The sequence below is a fragment of the Gopherus evgoodei genome, chromosome 1, assembly GCF_007399415.2.
Source record: "Gopherus evgoodei ecotype Sinaloan lineage chromosome 1, rGopEvg1_v1.p, whole genome shotgun sequence".
NCBI lineage: Eukaryota > Metazoa > Chordata > Testudines > Testudinidae > Gopherus > Gopherus evgoodei.
This window is the reverse complement of record NC_044322.1, coordinates 270,644,014-270,666,973: the sequence shown is the minus strand read 5'-3', so window position 1 is coordinate 270,666,973 and position 22,960 is coordinate 270,644,014. Positions and strand designations below refer to the sequence as shown.

At 47.7% G+C, this 22,960-nt stretch overlaps 1 protein-coding gene across 1 annotated transcript in view; it reads left to right on the top strand.

The window, feature by feature from the left end:
- Positions 1-21,804, top strand: part of PDGFB (platelet derived growth factor subunit B) — a 29,256-nt gene extending 7,452 nt beyond the window's left edge. The window contains exons 3-8 of the mRNA XM_030546545.1: positions 11,375-11,471; positions 14,438-14,518; positions 15,531-15,730; positions 17,491-17,632; positions 18,045-18,212; positions 19,389-21,804. Coding sequence (XP_030402405.1) covers positions 11,375-11,471; positions 14,438-14,518; positions 15,531-15,730; positions 17,491-17,632; positions 18,045-18,181 — 657 coding nt within the window. The 3' untranslated portion in view covers positions 18,182-18,212; positions 19,389-21,804. The remainder of the gene's footprint in view (positions 1-11,374; positions 11,472-14,437; positions 14,519-15,530; positions 15,731-17,490; positions 17,633-18,044; positions 18,213-19,388) is intronic.
- Positions 21,805-22,960: the final 1,156 nt, after the last annotated feature.

The window sequence follows — 22,960 nt, the reverse complement described above, 5'->3', positions numbered from 1 at the left end:
AGGGAAGATTGCATCGATTTGCAGACTAGAAAGAGGTTTGTGCGGGAGGGAAGGTTCTTAAAGGAACCCACATCGTCTCTTTTGCTTTCCTGGTTTTATTTCCCTCCCCCAAGATATTTCTTCAAACACATTGTGCCTGTCTGTCGGGACTCTGACCTGTCTTATACCAGTGTACTGAATTGGGTCCGACCCTCAGCATGCTGCAAGGTGTGTGTCCCTACGAGTAAAAGTGCGTCTCCAGAGGGTCAGGACATAGGGCGGGAGAGCCGCAGCAGGTTGGCTGGAAATGCAGAGCTGCAGGGGGGTAATTACAAATAAAAACGGCTGAAGAAATCAAGTTGGATGAGTTTGCTCCTCCTTGCAGCGAGCTGGCAACAGCAAAGAATTTAGTCTGGGAGCGACAGGAACAGCACGAGTAAAGAGGACTCGTACTTCAGCAACAGAGTTATCCATAGAGAGCCCAGGGCAGGACCCAGCCCAGTATAAAGAGGCACAACGTGAAAAAACCACAGCCCCCCGAAAATTCCCAAGGGGCGGCGCGAGTGGCAAAGGGAGCGAGGCAGGAGAGGGTTAACGTGGAGGTGAGCCTCGCAGAGTTGGAAAGCTGGGACCTGGGACGCAGCCAAGGCAGGTTGTTTTGACCACCAGCTCGCGGAAAGAATTCTCCTTTTGTTCTCCGTGCTCCTGTGAGTCGTCACGCAGATTTCACCCACCTCCGCTCGCTCCTGCCTTGCGGTGCCAGCGGGGGACGCCCCCCACCCCCGTGCCTCACCTATCGGGGGGAGGGGCGGGGGCACTTCGGGCCCCACCCTTTCTACAGCTGCAGTCACTCACAGTGCCAGTCTCATTGCTCGGAGCCAACCCAAATACAACCAAGCGGGAGGGAGGAAGGGCTTCCCCAGCACGGGTGATAATCAGCCTGAGAAAAACCAGCACAGATTCATTCCAGGATTTAGGCCCAAAACTCTGTCCGCCTTCTCTCCCTCCCAAACTGCAGGAGTTCTCGCCACACCCGTTTCTTTCCTTTTAATGAGGGTAAATCAATATCACGCTCCTACTAACTCCTCCACAGGCTGCCACAGCTCTGTCTGGGACAGCTCCGGGGGAAAGTAATAACCATCTTACTTAGCAGCTAGATAGCACTTTACATTTTTTTAAAGAATGGGGCAAGCCTTAACCTATTAATCCCCCGTAGCCCCTCTGTCAGGTACTCTAAGTGCAGGTTAAAGCAACAACAGTAAGAGGACCAAGAAAATGTCACCATGACTCAACGCCAGAGTAAACGAGGCCGTTAAGAGACCAAAAGACATAATTTAAAGTGAAATCCCACTGAGAAAAACAGGAACATTAACTCTGGCAAGTCAAGTGTGAGAGTATAGGCAGGCAAAAAAGAATTTGAGGAGTAACTAGTAAAAAACAAACTGAGAGATAAATTTTTTAAAGTACACCAGAAGCAGAAAGCCTGCCAAACAATTGGGGGGGTGGGGGGTTTACTGGACAATATAGGTGCTAAAGGAGCATTCAGAGATGACAAGGCCCTTGCAGAGAAGCTAAATTAATTCTTTGCATCAGTCCTCACTGCAGAGAATGTGAGGGAGATTCCCACACCTGAGCCATTTTTGTAGGTCACGAATCTGAGGAATGGTCCCAGATTGAGGTGTAAATAGAGGAGGTTTTGGAATAAGCTGATACATTAAACACTAATAGGTCACCAGGACCAGATGGTATTCACCCAAGAATTCTGAAGGAACTAAAATATGAAATTGAAGAGCTACTAATAGTGGTATGTAGTAACCTGTTGCTTAAATTAGCCTCTGTAACAGATGACTGGCAGATATTTAAGGTCTCACCAATTTTTAAAAAGGCTCCAGAGGTGATCCTGGCAATTATAGGTCTATAAACCTAACTTCACTTCCAGGCAAATTGGTCAAAACTATAGTAAGGAAAAGAATTATTAGATGCATAGATGAACACAATATGTTGGGGAAGAGTCAACTTGGCTTTTGTAAAAGGGAAATCATGTCTCACCAATTTATTAGAATTCTTTGAGGGGATCAACAAACATGTGAACAAAGGTGATCCAGTGGATATAGTACTTGGACTTTCAGAAAGCCTTTGATAAGGTCCCTAACCAAAGGCTCTTAAGCAAAGTAGGCGGTAAGAGGGAAAGGTCTCTCATGGATCAATAACTGGTTAAAAGATAGGAAACAAAGGGTAGGAATAAATGGTCAGCTTTCACAGTGGAGAGAGGTATAGTGAGGTCCCCCAAGGATCTGTACTGGGACCAGTGCTGTTCAACATATTCATAAATTATCTGAGAAAAGGGGTAAACAGTGAGGTGGCAAAATTTAAGATGATACAAAATTACTCAAGATAGTTAAGTCCAAAGCAGACTGCAAAGAGTTACAAAGAGGTCTCACAAAACTGGGTGACTGGGCAACAAAATGGCAGATGAAATTCTGTGTTGATAAATGCAAAATAATGCACACTGGAAACCCTAATCCCAACTATACATAAAAATGATGGGGTCTAAATTAGCAATTACCACCCAAAGAAGAGATTTTGGAGTCATGGATAGTTCTCTGAAAATATCCACTCAATGTGCAGCAGCAGTCAAAAAAAGCTAACAATATTGGGAACCATTAGGAAAGGGATAGATAATAAGATAGAAAGAATCAAAATGCCCCTATATCAATTCATGGTATGCCCACACCTTGAATACTGTGCACCGCTCTGGTCACTCCATCTCAAAAAAGATATATTAGAATTGGGAAAAGTACAGAGAAGGGCAACAAAAATTCTTAGGGGTATGGAACAGCTTCCATATAAGGAGAGATTAAAAAGATTTGAACTATTCATAGTAAAAAACGGATGACTAAAGGGGAATATGATAGAGGTCTATAAAATCATGAACAGTGTGGAGAAAGTGATCAAGAAAGTGTTATTTATCTCTTCACATAACACAAGAACCAGGAGGCACACAATGAAATTAATAGGCAGCAGGTTTAAAACAAACAAAAGGAAGAACTACTTCACACAACACACAGTCAACCTGTGGAACTCATTGCCAGGGGATGCTGTTAATGTCAAAAGTATAACTGGATTCAAAAAAGAATTAGATAAATTCATGGAGGATAAGTCCATCAATGGCTATTAGCCAAGATCATCAGGAATGCAACTCCATGCTCTCGGTGTCCCTAAACCTCTAACTGCTAGATGCTGGGACTGGACAACAGGATCGATCATTTGATAAATTGCTCTGCTCTGTTCATTTCCTCTGAAGCATAAGGGATCAGCCACTGCTGGAAGACAAGATACTGGGATAGATGGACCTTTGATCTGATTCAGTATGGCCATTCTTATGTTCCTCATTTTAGAGAGGGGAAACTGCGGCATGGAAAGGACAGACTCTTGGATGCTCAAAATGAAGCACCCTTTTGGACATTGAAATAGAAGTGGTCTGATATTCAGCCACAACAACCAGAGACATCAATGTGGGTGTGCTACACCTCTGAAATCCACACCTCATTTTATGTAAGATTTTAGGTGCCTAACTTCAGGAACCCTGGCTTGAAATTTTTGGCCTAAATAATTTACCTAAGGCTACAGGTGGTCAAAGTAAGGAACAGAAATTATATGCTCAGATCACTACGCAACACCTCTGTCTACAGCACTGCCTGACAGGAATGGGAATGGGAAAGAAAGGAGACATATTTTATCAGTGAAAATGGAGCATTAGAGTCAGGAGAACCCTCATTTCCCTGGAAAGTCACAAAGAGGCTGCATCTTTGGGCTGTGGACGGGCAAACATTGTAGTTCTTTTCTCCCCTGTCTGAACTCACAAAAGCTCTGAACTGGAATCAACGGGCAGCTCTAAGGGAAGCAGAGGCCTGGCTAAAGCTGTCTTGGTTGAAAAGGCAGAGGTTACCCATTACTGTGCTAGAATGCCTTGGGAACTAAGAAGCCCTCCAAATTGTGCCTCCCCTTCCCCCACAGCCTCATGCAAAGACACACATCCATGGATACATTAAACACCCCATCCTCTATGCAAGTCCCTCCCCAACAAAGCATTCATCATACAAATACACACCTGTGCAAATCTGCATGTAAATACACACATGCATGTATCATACATACATTATTATAATATTTCTGAGCACTCCCAAAGTATGCAAGGCACTTTGCAGAAACAAGTAAAGGCACAGACCCTGCCCTGAGAAGCCTACAGTCTGAATTCAGACCTGACACAACAAGTTAAGGCATATGCACATCTTGCTGGTTCTATTAAATTAGGTTAGAGATATCCATCTGTGCACCAGAGAGACATCTTAATGCAAACATGTCATCTTATTCCTGGAGCATACATACATCCACACATATATACACCATGCAATTACCCCCTCAACTATCACCCTCCCCCCCACACACAGATTGCTTAGGAGAAAACACGCCATGGGAACTGGGGTCAGGTGACAAGTTTGATCCATTGAACCCATGTGATGAAGGCAACTTTTGTATTTCCCCAAATGGAAACCAAGCTCTCTTTTCCATTCCAACCCTGGAGCTGTTTTTCCTGCCAGGGGAGATGTGGTCGAGGGAAAGGAATTCTCCCTGATCCTTGGGCCTCTGCACTGTCATTTATCAGTATCTGACTCCACAAAGGAGTGAGGGAGGCAAAAGGCCCCTAATATTCCCCCGCACATAACTGCAACTGCACCAGAACATACCCAGTGGGAGGGTGACAAACAAGCGGTTTGAATCCTCCACCCCAAAACATCATCTCCTGCTTTGCATCATTTCTCTCTTCCTCATTTTGGTCTCTCCCTGTGTGGGCACGGGGGAGGGGATGGACATAAAGCAGGGTATGAGGTATCCTTTACGCCTCGTGGCTCTTTCTTCTCTTACCCAGACCACAAAAGGGAAGCAGTTGGTGCTGTGGGCTGCTCAGCGGTTGTGTTTGAGCAAGTGAGTATATTTCCACCTCACGCACTAAACATGAAATATCATCTATGTTGGCAGAGAGGGAAAAAAAGAAATGTGCCCATTTCTATGCATTGTGAGAAGTGTATTCATGCACATGCACACCAACACGCGTGCGTTCGCACACACACACAGTGTTTGGGCACTGCTTTAATACTGTCTGGTGATGTCAGAACTCAGAAATGCTGGCCCCCAGCAGTAGGTTTTTTTGGAGGGACTGTGATGGCATTTCTCACCTCCCTCACCAGGCTGAAGATGGCGCCTGCCTCAGAGGACACACTCCTGCCTCCATTCAGCGCCCTGATGGAGTTTCCCTACCCAAACCCACATTCACAGCCCTGTCACTGTCCCCCTCTCCACCAACCTGCAGAAGCTCCTGAAACTCTTAAGTGACTGCTTAATGGCAGGCACTGTAAGAGCAGCATGCATGATGATTCCTCACTGCCTGTAAAGGGAGGAACTACTTGATCCTGAACTCCTATCTTTCTCAACAATGTCAGGGGAAAGGTCACTAGAAACACTGGCTTTGCATCTGATTCGGAAAGATCTGAGCTGTAAAGTGCAGTCCTTTTGGTCCCTCCACTTCTGCAATCACACCCATCTTTAAGGCCTGGGAGCCCTTCCAAGGGGAGTGTGGAAGTGGGAAGGTATTTGCCAGTTGGGAAGCAAGGATGCTAACCTATATGCATTTTCTGTGTGGGTCATCATAATTGCCATGCAACCTTTGCAGAGATGGGCTAAACCAAGTGTGGCTTTGGTTTTTGTAAATTTCCATTGGCTGGGCCTGCGCATTTTGGAGTCCATCTCCCAAAGAATGGGGTGGGGCTGTTAAACAGTCCTAGTTTCGGCCCATCTCTAATTTACATCTTCATGGTGTGAAGGTGTAAGCCTCTTATACTGTCCTGCACATGTGAGGCTCTTGCGGGAGTGAAATGGTGCAGCCATGGCAGTGAATTTCAGGATGGGTCACGTGTCTGGGGTAAGCCCGTGGAAATGACAAGGTGATCAGCGTGGGTCTATCTCTCCCCATCAGCTGATGTGTAGGCCGGGAGAGAATGACTGTCTCTTACGGTATTTCCGACACTATTTATACATGTTGTGCTGATGGGCAAATGTTTCCATTACTTTGCCCAGAGGCTGCTGTTACTTGGGGGCTGGGAACTGTATGCCTCCTCTTCATGTCAGGAGATGGGTGGGTGAGATTGGTGCTAGTAGATGGTTAGAACATAGAGGGCGAGACTGTGTCACTGGAATCAAATTAGCAAAGACTGAATGGGATGTTTTAGGGAGCAGAACCTAAACAATATTTTTGTGCCCACGTGGAATGGATTCTGGGAGAGATGAAGGGATTTTCCCTGACTTGTGAGAGAGCAGAATTGGTTCCTGGGGGATGAGTGGAAGGATTCCTAAGAAGTTACCCATAGCTGGGCGTGGCACTGGAAGGGTTAAATGCATCTGCCCAGCCAAGGAACCAACAGCCCCTGGGGTTAAGTCAGTATGAGTCTTTTGCCAGGCTCTGCTGGGACTCGCCCATCTTACACCACGCTGAGGAATGTCACAGTGTTTCCCCTCTCCATCCCCAATCTGAGTTTGAGGTAAAGAGAAACTTCTTCTTTTCGTAGCTTGCTCTCTTCATCCTTCTTGCACCCACCATGGTATAATGACACAGTGGCTATCAACCCATCCCTGGCACTGTGACCCCTCTGTTCTGATCAGCAATGAGGTGGCTGGGGAGTTTCATAACCTACCCCCTTTCCCAGGGAGAAGGGCAGAGAGCTCAGCGCCTTTCTGCATTTTCCTCCTGCAAATTGGAGGATCTCCCCTTCCATCCTCTCTCCTGTGCCATTTATGTGGTACTACCCGGATATACAGAATCACAGCCTAAAAAGGAGGGGAGGAATTTCCTTCTCCAAGCCCCAAGGGTCTTTCTCAATCCCTTCCTCTCAGTTTCATAATCTTTGCTCCCTCGGGGCCATGCATTTGCTGTGCTATTAAATGAGGAGGAATGAGCTGCAATCTGTTGGAATCCATGAATAGCCATAGGGATCACTGCAGAATGGCAGCGCATGCTTCATTCACTGCCCTTGCAGAGACTGATCACACTTTTCAGCACTCCCAGCTCCTGACGGCCCAGGGAATAGGACCTGGAAACTAACCTGAGTTTTCCACATAGCCCGGCGTACATATTTCTAACCCCAGAGCAGTGAACTGGCCTCTGCAGCACTCCCTCTTCCCTCCCCACCCCAAGACGGGTTGGCTCCATGCTAGATTGCCCTACTCAGTGTACATGTCCACAAGTGCAGGGGATGGGGAGAGTCACAAAAAGTCACGAAAGCTTATGCCCAAATAAATTTGTTAGTCTCTAAGGTGCCACAAGGACTCCTCTTGTTTTTTTTGTTTTTTTTACAGTGAGTTAATGCATTTGGGTTTTCCCCTTGGCATCTTAGGGTTCAAATCTTACCATAGCAGAGGGCCAAGGACTGAAATAGATCTGGGCTCCCGGTCAGGACTGAGGGGCATGGGCAGAGCTGTTAGGGGGTCTCAGACTGAAATAACAGAGGTGACTGTAGGCCAGGACTGAGCTATACGTAGAACATTAGCAGAGCTGCACGTGGATTCGTTTTGCATCAGCCAAGGCTGCTGACATCTGAAAGTAGGGAGGAAAATCTGACACATAATAGAGACGTGCTTAGAACTTACCAGCACATAAAGATCACACTGTTCTGCCTCAACACAGGGCAGGCAAAGCTGCCACTGAGGAGACCCCACTGGCTTGCCCAGCACTGTACATCTCTTGCTTTCATGAGCACCAAAATCATGTGACAATGTTAAACCATCAAAGAAGCATGCTTGCATGTATGCATCCGTCAGTGTGTGTCTGTCTGCAAGTCTCCAGCGTGATGGCTCTGCATGCAAGTACAGAACCTGGGGAAGGGAGGAACTCAGGGTGGGAGCAGAGAGAGGAACAAAATCATTGGGGTAGGAATTCCAGGGCCTTGCAGCAGCACAAGGCCAGGCCTCAGGCACTTGACAGCCAGCCAGGACTCTATCAAGACAAGAGAGTTCTTTGATCTACCACAAAGCTAAAAGGAGATTATTAACCTGCTCTAGACTAATAACGCCCCCAACCTCCTCCCCTTGCTGCAATTGCAGGAAAATCCCTGGCTGCTCTGGTTGGCCCGTGGGGAGACTCCACCCCCCACTGCCATTCCACCCTCCTCCCAGCCATATCACAGAATCAGGTGGCGGTGTTTGCTGGTAATTGCTGCATTGTGTGCCTTCCCTTCTTAGCTTCTAACACTCACTCATGCCCGTCACCCCAAGGGTCCCTCCATAATCCGGGTGTGCAGTATCCTACTGGCAGAACTTCCTCAGCCCGAGCTCTGTGATATGGGGATGCTAGGGCACCTTAGGTGAGCATTCCCCTCGCACAGAACCAACTCAGAGAGGTGGGGAGAGCATAACAAGCCTCACAACCAGGCATAGTCTCTCACAGGTCCCTCTCAGACTTGGCTTTGTGACAGGGAAGAAAGTAAGAAACTTCACAGCCCAGACATGCAGTCCCCACTGCCAGAGGTGCTTCAGAGATACAGGTAGAGAATAATGAGGCCTACAGCCTGGGCGTGCTGACATGCTTTAGTCAAACTGATAGCATCTGCAACAGGAAAAACTTGGCACCTAAAATTCCTTCTGTGATCAGGGAGTGGAGCTAATTCCTGTAATCCAGTCCCCAGTGAGTGGGCCTGCTTTTGCAATCCCTCTGCAGAGCACTGATCCATAAATGCTCCTCCAGTTTTCTCTCCTCCTCCTCCTCCCTAGTTAGCAAGGTCGCATCTCTCCTTTTCCCACTAATTCCACCAAAGTCGTGCAGTCGTGTAGCACCTGCCTGCTGACCCCAGCAAGTGCCAGAGAGTTTAAAATAAAGTCTAATTGCCTACATGTATTAAGTATCAGGAAGGACCAGAGTCATCTGTACAGTGCAACATTCATCCACAGATGCATTTCTTGACAGGTGAAAACATTAAAAATCAGTTCTGATCTCAGGTTACAAATACTTGGACTCACAAACAATCCATTTTCTACTATAAACCCCAGTGTATGTGATACAGAAATAGTATCATACAGGAGGAATACAGAGCCTTTCACGTCCAGGTCACTGGTTCCAACTAGGGTGACCATCTGTCCCGAATTGCTGTCCTGAAATGCACAGTTCAAGTCCTGGTTGTGGGTTGAATGACTCCAGGACAGCATTGTCCTGGATTCCCTGCAGCGCCACTCTGCACGTGCCCAAGGCTCGGAGGCAGCACCAGCCTCTTCATGATGTGTGTGGGAGGGAGAGGGGGCTGAGGTGGGCCTTGGCCCTCCCTCACCACAAGATCCCTCCCCCTGCTCCTCCTCTTCCCCCTGAGGCCTTGCCCCCTGGCCAGGCCAGAAGCTGGAATCGGGCCATGGTAAGAGCTGCTCAGGGACCCCCAGCCACTGTGGGGAATACCCAGACCCTCCACCTGCCTGGGGTGGCGTGCCCCAGGGGACAGGGGCATGGGCTGGAGACTGTTCTCGGGCACCCTCGTACCCCGCCGAGGGCATGTGCAGGGTCTGGGGCGCCTCACAGTGTCCCGGGCTCCTTGGGCAGCTCTTACCACTGCCCAGTTCCAGCTTCTGACCTGCCTGGCCAGGGGGCAGGGCCTCAGGAGGGGAGAAGAGGAGGATCAGGGGGTGGGAGCTCAGGGAAAGAGGAGGGACGGGGCAGGGCCAAAGAGGGGGGCAGAGATCCTGCATGTGTCCTGCTTTTGCCTTTTGAAAAGATGGTCACCCTAGTTCCAACCCAGATCCAGCTTGGTAATTATCAGAAGTCATCATCATATGACAGCTGTTTGGTGGCCCCTGAATGACATGGGTTTATGGCCTCTCAGCTGTGTATCCTGTGGGAAGATGCCTACATCACAAAAAACACCACAAAAACTGGCATTAGCTGGCTCCCTTATTGGCAGCCTCAGCAGGGAGTCCAAGGATTTACTGGACTGGGAAATTGCACTTCTCTTCTCATCCTTAAAAATGGTCCCTAAAGGTCAGATCTGAAGCCCATTGGTAACAGGGAAGGGGGAACAGTCATGTGGGGTGAAACGTGCATTGCCATTGCCTGTGTGGTACCTGCTCTGTGGATAAACAGAGGAGTCACTGTCTCTAGAGTCATCAATCTGGCACTTTTCCCCAGCACTAAACTGAAATGAAATGTTATACCCTGAAAGCAATTGAGCAAAGAATAACCTCGGTAAGAGAGCATTCACCAGAGCCCAGGTACATGCATCTCACTAATAATCACAAAACATTAAAAAAACCTACATTTCATAAACACATGGGGCCAAATTCTCCTCTCAGTTACAACGGGGCAGCCCACTGAGGGACACCGGGCAGGGGCTCAGCTACCACCCACTGCACAACAACCCAATTAGGCAAGCTGCTGAAAGGCCAACTTTTCACACATGAGTACTCCAGAATAAAGAAAGCATGGAGCAAACCAAACAGTTGGGTAATACTTTTCTCTGTTTCTGTTCCTATTATTTTGGAAATGTGTTTTAGTAAGTACTTGCTTTCCCATGCCTCTACTCTGTAGTCCTGCAGGGCAATCACAGGGACCAATTCAGAGCTGGTGTAGGTGGCTGAGATTTGCACTCGCTTACACCAGCTCTGAATTTGACCTGTAACCTGGTGTTTGTAATGTCAGCATTCAAGGTTTATGACACTGAAATCCAATGGTTATGACATCACAGCCCAACACCATGGAAATAACTGTGATGTCGTACTGCAGAGTTTGTGACTTTACTGCTGGATCAAACAGGAGTAGCAAATTGGTCTGTGGAAGAGGAGTCAGTCTCCCTTTCCACTCCTCTTTTTTTAACAGTGCCCAGATGTGCACATAATTGGCCAATGGGATTTAAAAACACACAAAACCTGCAGAACATCTGATAGATCATGTGAGTGAGTTTCATAACAGAAGGAAATATTGGGAAGGTTTTCTCTGATATTTTTAAAACTACTCTGGTACTGTATGCACCAGGACTGCCAGCCACCTGGTGATGTCACACAATCTATCCCTTTATAATGAAACTTCCCTGACTGTTGGCAAAGTATTTAGGGTTCTTCAGTGTGTAATGTTATTGCAGACTTCATTCCGCAGACCACTTTGCAAGAGGCAGAGTTTCTCTCACTTCCCTCCTCTCAGATTTCCCATCCCATACTTTCATGGCAGCTTTTCTCTCTCCATTTGGCTGGTTCCCTACCTCTCCCTTCCACTGCCACCTTCCCCTTCCTCACCGTAATTAGAGCTGTTTGTGCAGGATTGGCATTCAATACCAGTGTAACACTTGTTTCCTACTTTGTTATTGTCTGGTAGGGGGACCCCATCCCAGAAGACATTTACAAGATAATGAGTGACAGCTCGGTGCGCTCCAGGAGTGACCTCCAGCGTGCCCTGCAGATAGACTCCGTAGGTAAATCTCCTCTACACCAAACACTCCTCTTCCTTCCCTAAATCTCATGGTGGGAGTACCTTTTTTTTTCCAGCAGGTACTCTGGCAAGGCATATTCACTCTAAATATAGAAACATGTTAGTCTCTAGGTGCCAGTCTATCAAGCTATACTGCAAAACTCAGTTACAATAGGGCTGGGTGCTGGGGAGATTTAAATAGCCTGGTGCATGGAATGAGGAGCATGAGAAAAACCCAAGCAAGCTTCTGAGCTAGGAGATGCCCAGAGAGGTGGTTGGAGTGGAACATGAGTAGATTAAGAGGCGCACAAGCGGGTGAGTGAACTAGCTCATGGGCTGATGCAAAGACACACAGGTGACTGAATGAAGTGGGCTTTGAGGAGATGCACAAGTGGATGAATAGACTGATCCATGGGAAGACAAAAAGACAGACTAGCGGGCGGTTGGGAGTGGGCCAGGTGAGCTGTTAGCACTCATCTAGGAGGAGGTGGGAATATGTGCAGGGAGAGGGGGGATGAGAGTATAGGGAGTGGCACAGGCAGGTGTGTGGACTGCTTCCCAGGTAGACCCTTCTATGAGATGATAGAAAAGTGAAGAAGGACATAGGATTGTGTCAGGCTGACTAAGCTGGTGGTGGGGTTGGAATTGCTTTGTCATTTTCTGTGGGTAATAGCTCAGAGTTTGCAGTGCATGGGAACCCCTGGCCAGGACTGAAGTCACAGAGCAGCAGCAGCAGCAGCCCAAGGAGCAAAGTGTGGAGAGATTGGCACGTGTGGGAATGGGACCACGTGTCACGGTCGCCAGGCTGGATCAGGAATTTATTTATAAACGGTCTCTTCAGAGTGAATTCCATTCTATTCTAACCTCTGCTCCCACCCGTCCCCCTCCACCCCCCTCGCCTTCTCTCTTGTGTTTTGTCTGTTTGTAGCTTTGTAATCCTTGCCGAGACACTATCTATGGGGGAACAGAATTTCCTGCTTTTGTTTCCTATGCCAGTCGGACCACTGGCACGTTCTCAAAAGCATTCCCGCTCCCTTTCAAAATGGCCTGGGAGGGGACGGGGAAGGGGGGAGAGAACCAGCTGTGGGCTGCTATTGTTTTCCTTAAAAAGAGGCGACGAGGTCCTCCTCCCCCAGTTCTTCATCTGAGTCCATGAGCCACACAATGGGGCAGCTTCCAAAATTAGCAGCACTGCCTTTTGCAAGCTTGGGTCCCCACCCATTAGCAGCAGCAGCAGCAATGGCCTATCAAGAAGAAGGGGAGGAGGAGGGGGGCCTCAGTTTTCAATAGAAGATTTGTTTCAAGTCAACAGTGTTGCTATTTTTTTCTCATCAACTCAACCTTTATGCAAAAGGCAACCCCCACCCTGGCCTGATAAAATTCCAGAGAATGCAAGACGGAGGAGGGGAGAGGGAGAGACAGAGAAGATGTGTGCAGTCTGTCGTATCCTATAGCTTACGTAAGGGATACATTTCTGTTCCAGTGACTACCCTACTCATATACTTAAGAAATGAAACAGGAATCTCTTGGGAGACCAGGGGTTTGGGAATAGGCTATGGAGCCTTTCAAGCCCAGGTCATTGGTTCCACGCTAAACCCAGATTAGGGAAGACTGGATGACACAGGGGATCACATATGGGATTGAAAGCTTTCATACCCAAGTTACAGATTCCAATCTGTCCTCAAGTAGTTAGTGACTGCATATCATTCCTGTTCGCTGGCCTATGTGAAATCAGCTTGGTGCTGTCACCGCAGGCTGGCAGCCAGGTGTTCACAATATCCATGGATGCTGACTTGTTAATGTGTGGACTGAACAGAGACCAAATGCTCCTCTCACCCCTAAAAAGTGGCCTTCCCAGGGCAGGGGTGAAGTGCATTATGGGGAGTGATAGGTGTGGGAAGCTTGCTCTGCTGTTGTGCCTGATAAACAGAGATCTTCAGTCCAGTGCCCTGTCCCAGTCCTGAATTCACTTTAATACAGTAACTCCCTGGAGGCTGATGTCTATTCTGCCTCCCATTGCAGCTACACCAGGACACTGAAGGAGAGAGCTGCCACTGGGTGGGAGCTATCTCTGAACACTGCTCTAGTCTGGGGCTCAGGAGGGGCCACTTACTAGAGAAACTCATAAAGACTATGAGAATTTCTCTGTTCAGCAGTTCCTATGGGAAAGCGGTGGGATGGGAACACTGGGAACTGGGCTGACTGCTACCAGTCCTCCTCCCTTCCCCTCCAACCATCCCCAGCACCTGAGTTTTAACTGAGAGTAGTAGAGGGGAAGAGTTATTTTGAACTCATTTTTCTATCTCCTGCCAAAAAAGTTGACTACTTCCAATGAACGCAGTGGGTTAGGAGAGAGAACGCAAGTACCCCACTGCCACGTCATCTAATACCCCTGCATCCTGACCTCCTGCCCCCCTGCCATTCTGTCCTGGGTCCTCCACTCTGCTCTGCCATTGCCCCCTCAGTCCTGCTCCATAGCACCCTTTTTTATTCCAGTCCTAGGACAAACACAACTCTAGCACTACACCTCAGTTTTCACCCACAGCAGCTCCTGCTAATCCAGCCTTGCTCCTCCCCCTCCACTCCTGCTCCGCTGATTCACCTGCATTTTGACTTGCAATTCCCTCTGCTATACCATGTACATTCCAAATAGCTCCGCTAAAGTGCATCTCACTCTTGCCCTAGAGTATCTTCTGCAAACTCAGTCCTGGGCCTCTCTTTCACAAGATATGCTGGTTACTGTGACTGGAGCAGTATGAGGAGGTGAACAGACGCAGAGTCTCCTCCCACTCCTTGCACTTGTGACTTGAGCTGGGACTTCAACCTAAAACTCTGGACGGGACATGCTAGTGCAGTAACGAGACTGATGAATCACCCAAATATTTACTGCCTCCTCTGTCACTTGATTCCCACACCATTGCCCCACTTTTTTACCTCATTGTCTTATTTGGCTCTGCCCTTCTCTTGCAGAAGAGGATGGCTCCAATTTGGACCTGAACTCAACCCGAGCCCATCCTGGTCAAAACTTGCCTCGAGGGAGACGAAGTCTAGGTGAGTGGTAGACTCAGACCTAACTTCTGTGCAGGAGCTTCAGTGTAAGTGGGAGATTAGGTATACAGATACATGGATCTGTACAGACTGCATCTGTGTCCACCACGAGTGTCTGAATGTGCCCGTGCATGGTTAAGTGTGTGTCACTATGAGCGTGTGCATTTAGCCATGTAAGTGTGTTTCTGTTAGGGAGTCTGGCTCTGCCTCTGTGCTACCAAATGTAGTCTCCTTCTTTCAGCATTGCTGTAACTGCCCCAGCACCAGGGGCAGTGCAGACAGCAGGGTGCAGGCATTTCCAGCACTGTGTCCTGAGGCCCTCCTCTGGCTGGGGCTTCGGACTTGGTGCTGGCAATGTCTGAGCCCTGTCTGCATTAGCATTCATTTCATAGCTCGTACCAGTGCTGGAAAACAAGCGCTAGATATGCTATTGTAGACACGTCTTGTGTCAGTCAGTGACTAACACTGTGTTTCTGCCAAGTGTGATACTGCCCTAAGCAAACGCAGAGACTGCTATTAATTGTTAAGTATTGAAATTAGCTGAAATAATTCAACAGAGCAAAATGATAATGGACCAGGCCTGGTGCCCTAGCAATTGTTATTTGCACTTTTTGATTCCCAGTCCCATCCTCGAGCTCCACAGGGCCTGAAAGTGTTGCAGAGGCCAAGCATTTAGCACCTGAAGTGGAGGAGCTGGTGTTCGGAAGCAGGAGACATCATTCTGCAGCAAATCACTCTGTCTCGTTACGCAGCGGCACTGACTAGCCCCTGTCCTTTCTGGCCAGAGATGTTAGCTGAAGTTATCATTATTTATTATGTACCATCAGGATGCTTGGTCCTTTGAAGGAGACAGTGAGTGGCATTGAGTGGGTGTAGGATGGGGAAAGAATATATATCTGTAGCTGCAGGAGAGTGTGACCCTTTGTCAGATAACATAGTGGGGTTGCATCAGGTTTCTGGGAGTAGCCTGTGATGCCTATTTCACTATTTTTCTCTTGGGTCCCTCTATTTGCAGTGGTAGATGCTGAGCCAGCAGTACTCGCAGAGTGCAAGACACGGACGGAGGTCTTTGAAATCTCCCGGAGCATGGTAGATTCCACCAATGCCAATTTTGTGGTGTGGCCGCCGTGTGTGGAGGTGCAGCGGTGCTCTGGGTGCTGCAACAACCGCAACGTGCAGTGTCGCCCCACGCTGGTCCGTGTGCGGCATGTCCAGGTACACAAGAATCCTCTATCCTCTCCCTCCCCCTTGCTTCCTTCTCTCATGGCCCCTCCACTAAAAACACAAACATACTAGGGGGACTGCCTGTGGTCATACAAGTGAGGGGCTAACTGTGCTGGCCTCTCCATCACCGCCCTGACAATGCACCTCAGCCCAAACACGCGAACTGAGACAGCATCCCCTCCTCCTCTCCTTGCCCCTCTGTGATCTTCCTGCTTAGCCCTGCTGTAAACAGACACCTGATAGCTGACCTCTTGCTCAGATCATGCTAGCTCGTCAGTTAATAGTGATCTCCGTGCTTCCTCCCAGACAGCTCATTTAAAAATATAATCCTCCCCCGCAAACCTTCTGCCTGACCTGTGAGAGATTCCCTCAGGCCTTGGGCAGGCCGGGGTGTGTGTGTGTGCACACTCACACAGTCTGCTTTATCAGGAAATTCCTTTTTCAGAAAAGCCACTCTGAATGAGGGAGAAATAAGAGAGAGTGAGAGAAATAGGAGTTGTTTTTGTGGAAAAAGCAAAGGTCAGGGCAAAAGTCAGCCAGGAAAAGTGACCCGGAAATGGCTTCTCTGAGGTCTCTGTATTGTGTGGTTGGAAATGTTTGTCTAGTGAGCAGCGTGTGGTCTGAAGCGTGTGGAGTGGTGCTTTCAAGGAAAGATAAATAGCCAGTAGGTTTGATCAGTGGTTGAGTGATGTTGCCAGGGCCAGTGCATTGGGAGCATTTCAGTTCCAGACTCAAAGCAGTGATAGCATTAATAGCCTGCAGACCTCTGCAGGGAATGTGGTTTTGTTAGATAAGCTAAACTAGGTCAGGCCTGGTCAGTATTTGAATGGGAAACCACCAACGAAAACTCAGAGACTGTAGGATATGCTGCTGGAGATCTAGTAAGAGGTGCTCTTCCCTCTGAGGGTACGGCTACACTGCAGCTGGGAGGTGTAAGTCCCAGTGTAGATAGACATACAGTCCCTAGCTCTGATTGAACTAGTGATCTAAAAATAATAGCCCGGCTGCAGCAGCTCGGGCTAGCTGCTTAAGTACAATCTCATCCAAAATCCTAGGTACGTACTCTGGCTCTTTTTAGCGCACAAGCTCCATCAGAGCTAGCATGTGTACATCTGCTTCAGCTGAATCAGTGATGCAAGGGCTGCAGAATGGTTCTCGGGAGCATTGTGTTGCCGGACATGCTGCCTTTCACATGAGACGAGAGCCCCGTGCCACTGTTAGTCATTAAAAATCATGAGACAAATTCAGACATGGCTCCACTGAAGTTAGTAGAGTCGTGCTTGTTTGCATTAGGTCTGAATTTCTCCTCTCTGCCATGTTGTTTTTTGCACAGTAAGGGTTTTAACTCCAATATCTCAATCCAGTTAATTACATTCTGCCTACCCCAAAACTTCCTCTGTCAAATCTATCAGACCCAGCATTGTTCTGTATTTCTTTTCCCAGTTGTGTAATGTTTTTGGGCACTGTTCATGTTTCATGCAAGAAGCAGCTGTAAGTCAGGATTGGGTGAAGTGATTCTCTATGTACAAAGTCAAAGTCAGACCTGCCTGGCTATATGCTACTCCATTGAAATCACTGAAAGTTGCACCAAACTGTACCAGGCCTGGGTTTGATCCGTGGATTTTAAAGTGCATTCGGACCCTTTGGGAAGAAGGGCAATAGAGAAATAAAGGTAGTATTCATGTTGATGCAGTGGTAGTTGTAGCTGTATTTATATTTTAGATGGGTTTGTTTTTATTCTCGCCCAATAGGTAAACAAGATAGAATTTGTCCAGAAGAAGCCAAACTTTAAAAAAGCCATTGTGCCCTTAGAGGATCACCTGGAATGTCGATGTGAGGCACTGTCATCTCAGCCCTCTGGTCGCGGTCGGCCAGGTTCACGTGAGCACAGAGGTAAGGCTGCTGGTACTAGGGAAAGAGAGAGGGAAATGCTGCAAGATGAGACAGAGGGCCAGAGCCTCAGCTGCTGTGAATCAGCACAGCACTGGTGAAGTCCAGGGAGCTTTGCTGATTTCCAGTGGCTGAAGATTTTGCCTAGAGTATTGCTTGTGAGAGAGGCAAAAATAGGGGAAAATAGAGGAAGGGAAGAGGGTGAGAAAGAGAAAAGAATGGGGAAGAGGGAAAGAGCAGAGAGGAAAAGGAGAGTGGAGAAATGAGGAGAATAGATGAAGTGAGGAAGAACGGAGGGGAAGGAAGAAGAGGGTCTTCGGCTCTCTTGCTGTAGAGATGGTGGGCAGGGAGTGGTATTTCCAGCTGTCTCAGCTGCTGCTCATGGCATCATACACTCCCATCTCTGTTTTGGCAGGTAAGTCAGCATCGATCACTGCAGCCCCTGTTTCGGTGAGACAACGAGTGCGCCAGCTGCCAGCGCGAAAGAGAAAACATCGGAAGTTCAAGCATGTCCACGATAAGAAAGTGCTGAAAGAAATCCTCACAGCATAGAGGTGTTGGTTGGGGACAGAGTGCAAGGCAGGTAATAGCAACAACTGCCACAGGAGGGGGGACTCTTTGGGAAGTGAGCCAGTCTGCTCTTCTAGTCATGAGAAATCTCCTTCCCACACACAAGCGCTGCCTATGCACCTCAACGGCTACCCACTGCACCTGCTACTTCAGCCCTGGGCCTCATACACAGTTCTGCCCAGGCAGCTCAGTTCTGCAGCTCTTGTTATTCCAATGTAGGGCCAAGATGTTCAATAGTGCCAAATTGTGTGATCTAATGAAGTAACAGGATTAGGTTGGTACTCACAAAATTCATCCCACTTATGATTTATCACACTTGAACTCATTCTTGCAGAAGTGAAAAGTTTATGCATTATTCCCACTTTGCCACTGAGCCCCACTCTACTACCTCCCTTGAAGCTGAACAACAAGCCCATCCCCTCTATATCTAAAAACCACTGGAGACCATATTATTTGTCTATTATGTGGAGTTCGCGCTGATCTTCTTTGACGAATTGAGTTTCCATTGGAAATGGAGAATTAATGTCCATTTTGTATTCTTTATTGCGGGATTGTTTTTTTTTAGTTTTTTGGTTAAAATGGTGGAAGGACACAAAAGGAGCAGCACTTTGATGAGTCTCACTGACCTAACAGGAAGTCTGAGAACATAACAAAGGTTAAAAAAAGCAAAAGGAGAACTGGAGTCTCAGAATTAAATCTGGAGCCTTTCAGTTCTAGGGACCTGACTCTTCTCTCACTTACAGTGATGTAAATCAGGAGTAACTCCATGGACTTCAATGGAATTTCACTGGTGTAAAGTCAGTGTGAGTTAAAGGAGAATCGGGCCTTGGGTTCTCAATAGGCTAGGCCTTTTGAGACAGAGAGAGAACTGTGGTCTGAGCACAGAAACTTGGAGCCAGGAGTCTTCCAATTGCATCTTTAGCACTAGGGCTGCTCTGGGTTTTTTGTTCTTCTGCCATTTTAACCAAAAACTACTCCTCTGGTCCCTGACGAGCCCAAGAATCCAAATGCAAAGGTGATGTACTGCTATTTTTGCTCCTGTGCCAAGCTTAGCTTGGTCTGTCCTGGAGATAAATAGAAGACTTCAGTGGCTTGGTCTCCAGGGCTATTAATGTGGAGTAGGAATAGTAGAGCAAGATGGGTTCTTATTCTTATTCTAATTCAGTATCTGTGTTTGTTTCATTTTTAGGTTTATTTAATATACAGTAAAACCTGCCTTAGAGATCACGTCTGAAGAGAAACCACCTGTTACGAGCAACTACTTGCAGAGGCCACAGAACACAACCACTCTCTGATGTGCCAACCTCGGAAGAGAGACCACCTCTTACAAGTGACCACTTTTGCTAACTTCCATAAGTGGTTGCTCTTGGCAGGTTTTACTGTATTTGCTGTATTGCCCCCATGGGGTCCTCAGAGTGATAACTCTTCCTCTCTGTCGGACTGTCTCGATGCCCGAGTCGGACGGCAAATGGTGCTTCCCTTTCCATGACCGGACCTTCTCCCTTGATTTCCCTCTCTTCATTTATTAACAACATTTTAAAGTTTTCAAAAAAAAAAGAAAAACAAAAAACCACGTCACTGGAACAGGATGGTGCCTTTCCTACTGCAGAGACTAGAACGGCAAATGGGGAAAAGAAAAATGGGTCAATTTTCCTTTGAGGGGGAAAAATGGGGGGGAATGGGAGCAATTTTCTTCCTTTCCCCTCTTTCTCTTGATGAGGGTGCGGGACCCTGGCTGAGATCAATGATTGTGATGGACATGTTTTAAAGCAGGCAGACCTCAGATTAAGAGAGGAAACCAATGACGGAAAATGCACTAAGGATTTTTATTGTTCCGTCTGGACAGACTTTTTTTTTTGTGTGTGTGTATATATTATTTTAAAAACCACTAAAATGTACAACATCTCGGGGAACAGAAAAAATGAAAGCAAAATGCATTTATCCCATCCACCCCTGGTGCAGACTGGAAGACTTTTGGAGCAGTGGGAAGGAGTGGACAGCTGGCAGAATCATTCTCCCTTCTCCCGGCCCCCTGACAAAGGATGCTGTCTTTGCACATGGCTGTAGAGGGTTCGACTTTCCAGTCTAGGATTTGGGTTATTGTTTAATTCACTTGTATGTATATATATATGGTTTTAAAATGGATTTGTTCCCTGGTGGGAGGAATCTGCAGGCATGTTTGTGCATCAGCTCAGGTGGACTAGAAGAAAAGCAAATTTTCCATGGCTTTCCCCAGTGTGTGTGGGGTGCAGAATGGGGTGCACGGAGCAATGTCCCTCACACTCTTCCCCCCTGCTCACAACTCCCTTGCAGGATACAGAGAGACAACACAACCAACAAAATACAGGCTTAGAAACATTACTTCATCAGAAGAAACTGTAATTGGCTGACCAGTGATCCTGAGGGCAGAATAATATGACACAGGAATATCTGAGAGCAGAATAACCCTTTCATGGATGTTTCTCATATCACACTCTCAGTTGCTCTCCCCATCTCTGCTTCCCTGGCTCTCCCATTTTTCTCCCCCATTTTTCTCTCTCAAACACACACACACGAGGATGTCCTTAACTTACATTAAAGCCTTTTTCAGTTTCAAAAGCTATAGATCCAAGGAACTTCTTGGGCGGTTGAAGGGGTCTGGGGTGAGGGCGAGGGGAGAAAGTGAACCTCTACTTCACAACAGTGATTAAAAACAGAAACAATCCCCTGTGGTGAAAGAGCATTGCTGACTGGTGTCCCGACCTTCACGGACATCTTAGAGAGCCTTAGAAGTCTAGGTGGCGGAGGACAAATGACTCTTCAGATAGGGACCACCTGTACACACCCCCACATGCAATTATTAAGGATATTGTTATTTATCATGTGAATTGCAGGAGGAGACCCAGTCATGGACCCACTGTGCTGAGCACTGTATAAATACACAACAAAAAACCTGTCCCTGCCCCAAAGAGCTTACAATGTAAGTTAGAGTTACAACTTTCCTTTCCCAGCTGCCTCTCCTTATTTCTTTTCCTTTACTGAGATAGCTCCCTCTCCTGCGAGAATGAGGCAGAAGAAGGGGAAAGTATGCAGTGTTCTCTCCAAGGGTAATAACCCCTCTCATGGTCACTCAGTACAGCATACACATTGGGACAGAGGAAACAAGGAGTAGGCTGGAGGTAATTTCGCCTTCATATTTGTGCCCTGTTGGCAAAGGTCTCATCCACCAAATTCAGGTCTCAGTGCAGGCAGAAGTTCCATGAGGAAACTAGCAGCAGGAGAAAGGTGATGATGCAGCGGGATGGGGAGTGTTGTTCATCAGACAGGGGCTTACATCTCCCCTCACCTCAAACTCAGAGCTTCTCGCTGGCTGCCTGCTGCCAACATCCTTCTCTGCCTCTTGCACTCTGCTCCATTCACTCCACCCCATGACTTCTCAAGTCTTAAGACACTTTGCTTTCCTGCTCCAAAATCTCCTTCCTGTGGTTTGTAAAGTTGGTGAGGTTTTTTGCTTTTTTTATTTTAATGTAAGATTAATTTATACTCAGTACTGTATTTAAAGTTGTAAAAAAACAATACAAAACAAACAAACAAAACCCAAAACTCTCAATAAAGTGTTAAGCTTCTTCTGTATGCAAACTGAAAAAACAAAAAATGATCAGAGGTCAGATAGAGAATCCCAGCTCCTGCACTTTCATTTCTGGGACACTTTAACTGAGATTATAAAAGCAGCAACTAAAGACTGAACATTCACATTAGCTTTTCTAGTCCACCCCAGCCGCCAGCCAAGGCTAGATTTTTCCCTACTGTGTATTCCTCTGTACTTTGTCCAGTCTAGTTTTCAATGACTCAAGCACTTGGGATTTCTCATTCTAATAGGTCTCACCTTTAGCAATGTTTTCTGATGCCCAGCCAGACTTTCCCATTGCTCACTTTCATCCCATTATTCCAGGTTCTACTCCTTTGAACAGCTCAAAACAATTCTTCTTCCTCTCTGCTGTTTACATTCTTCATAGGCTCCTAAACAGTTGACATATTCCCTGCCTTAGTCATCGTCTAGACATCTACAGCTCTTCTCTCATAAGGGTTCAGAAGGCCAATGTGTTTCCCCTTTCACTGAGTAAGGGAGGGGTTGTACATTCTGGCACCCATGTGTCATAGTGCTGCCCCATGCTACAGTGCAGTTAACCAGGGCTGCCGCTTCCATTTAGGCGACCTAGGCAATCGCCTAGGGCGCCAGGATTATTGGGGGGCAGCATTTTGCTGGGGGGGCGGCGGGCAGCTCCGGTGGACCTCCCACAGGCATGCCTATGGTAGCTCCACCGGAGCCGCGGGAGCAGCGGACCCTCTGCAGGAACGCCTGCGGCAGGTCCACTGGAGCTGTGGGACCAGCGGACCCTCCATAGGAACACCTGCGGCAGGTCCACCGGAGCCGCGGGAATGCCTGTGGCAGCTCCACCGGAGCCGTGGGACCAGCGGACCCTCCATAGGAACGCCTGTGGCAGGTCCACCGGAGCCACGGGAGCAGCGCGCGGGGTGGCGAAATGGCCGTGCGCCTAGGGCGCCAAAAACACTGGTGCCAGTCCTGCAGTTAACACACGTCGGTACAAACAGCCGCCTCAATCTGTGCTGTTCCACAGAGAACTCTTGGAATGGCTCTCTGAACTGGTGAATCACCCCCCAGTTCTCCATTCTCTGAGTCCCCTGCTCTGTTTTAGTTAGTGAAACAATTGTTCCACATTGTTTTACTAACTAAAAGAAGTAAAGAATCCTGTGGCACCT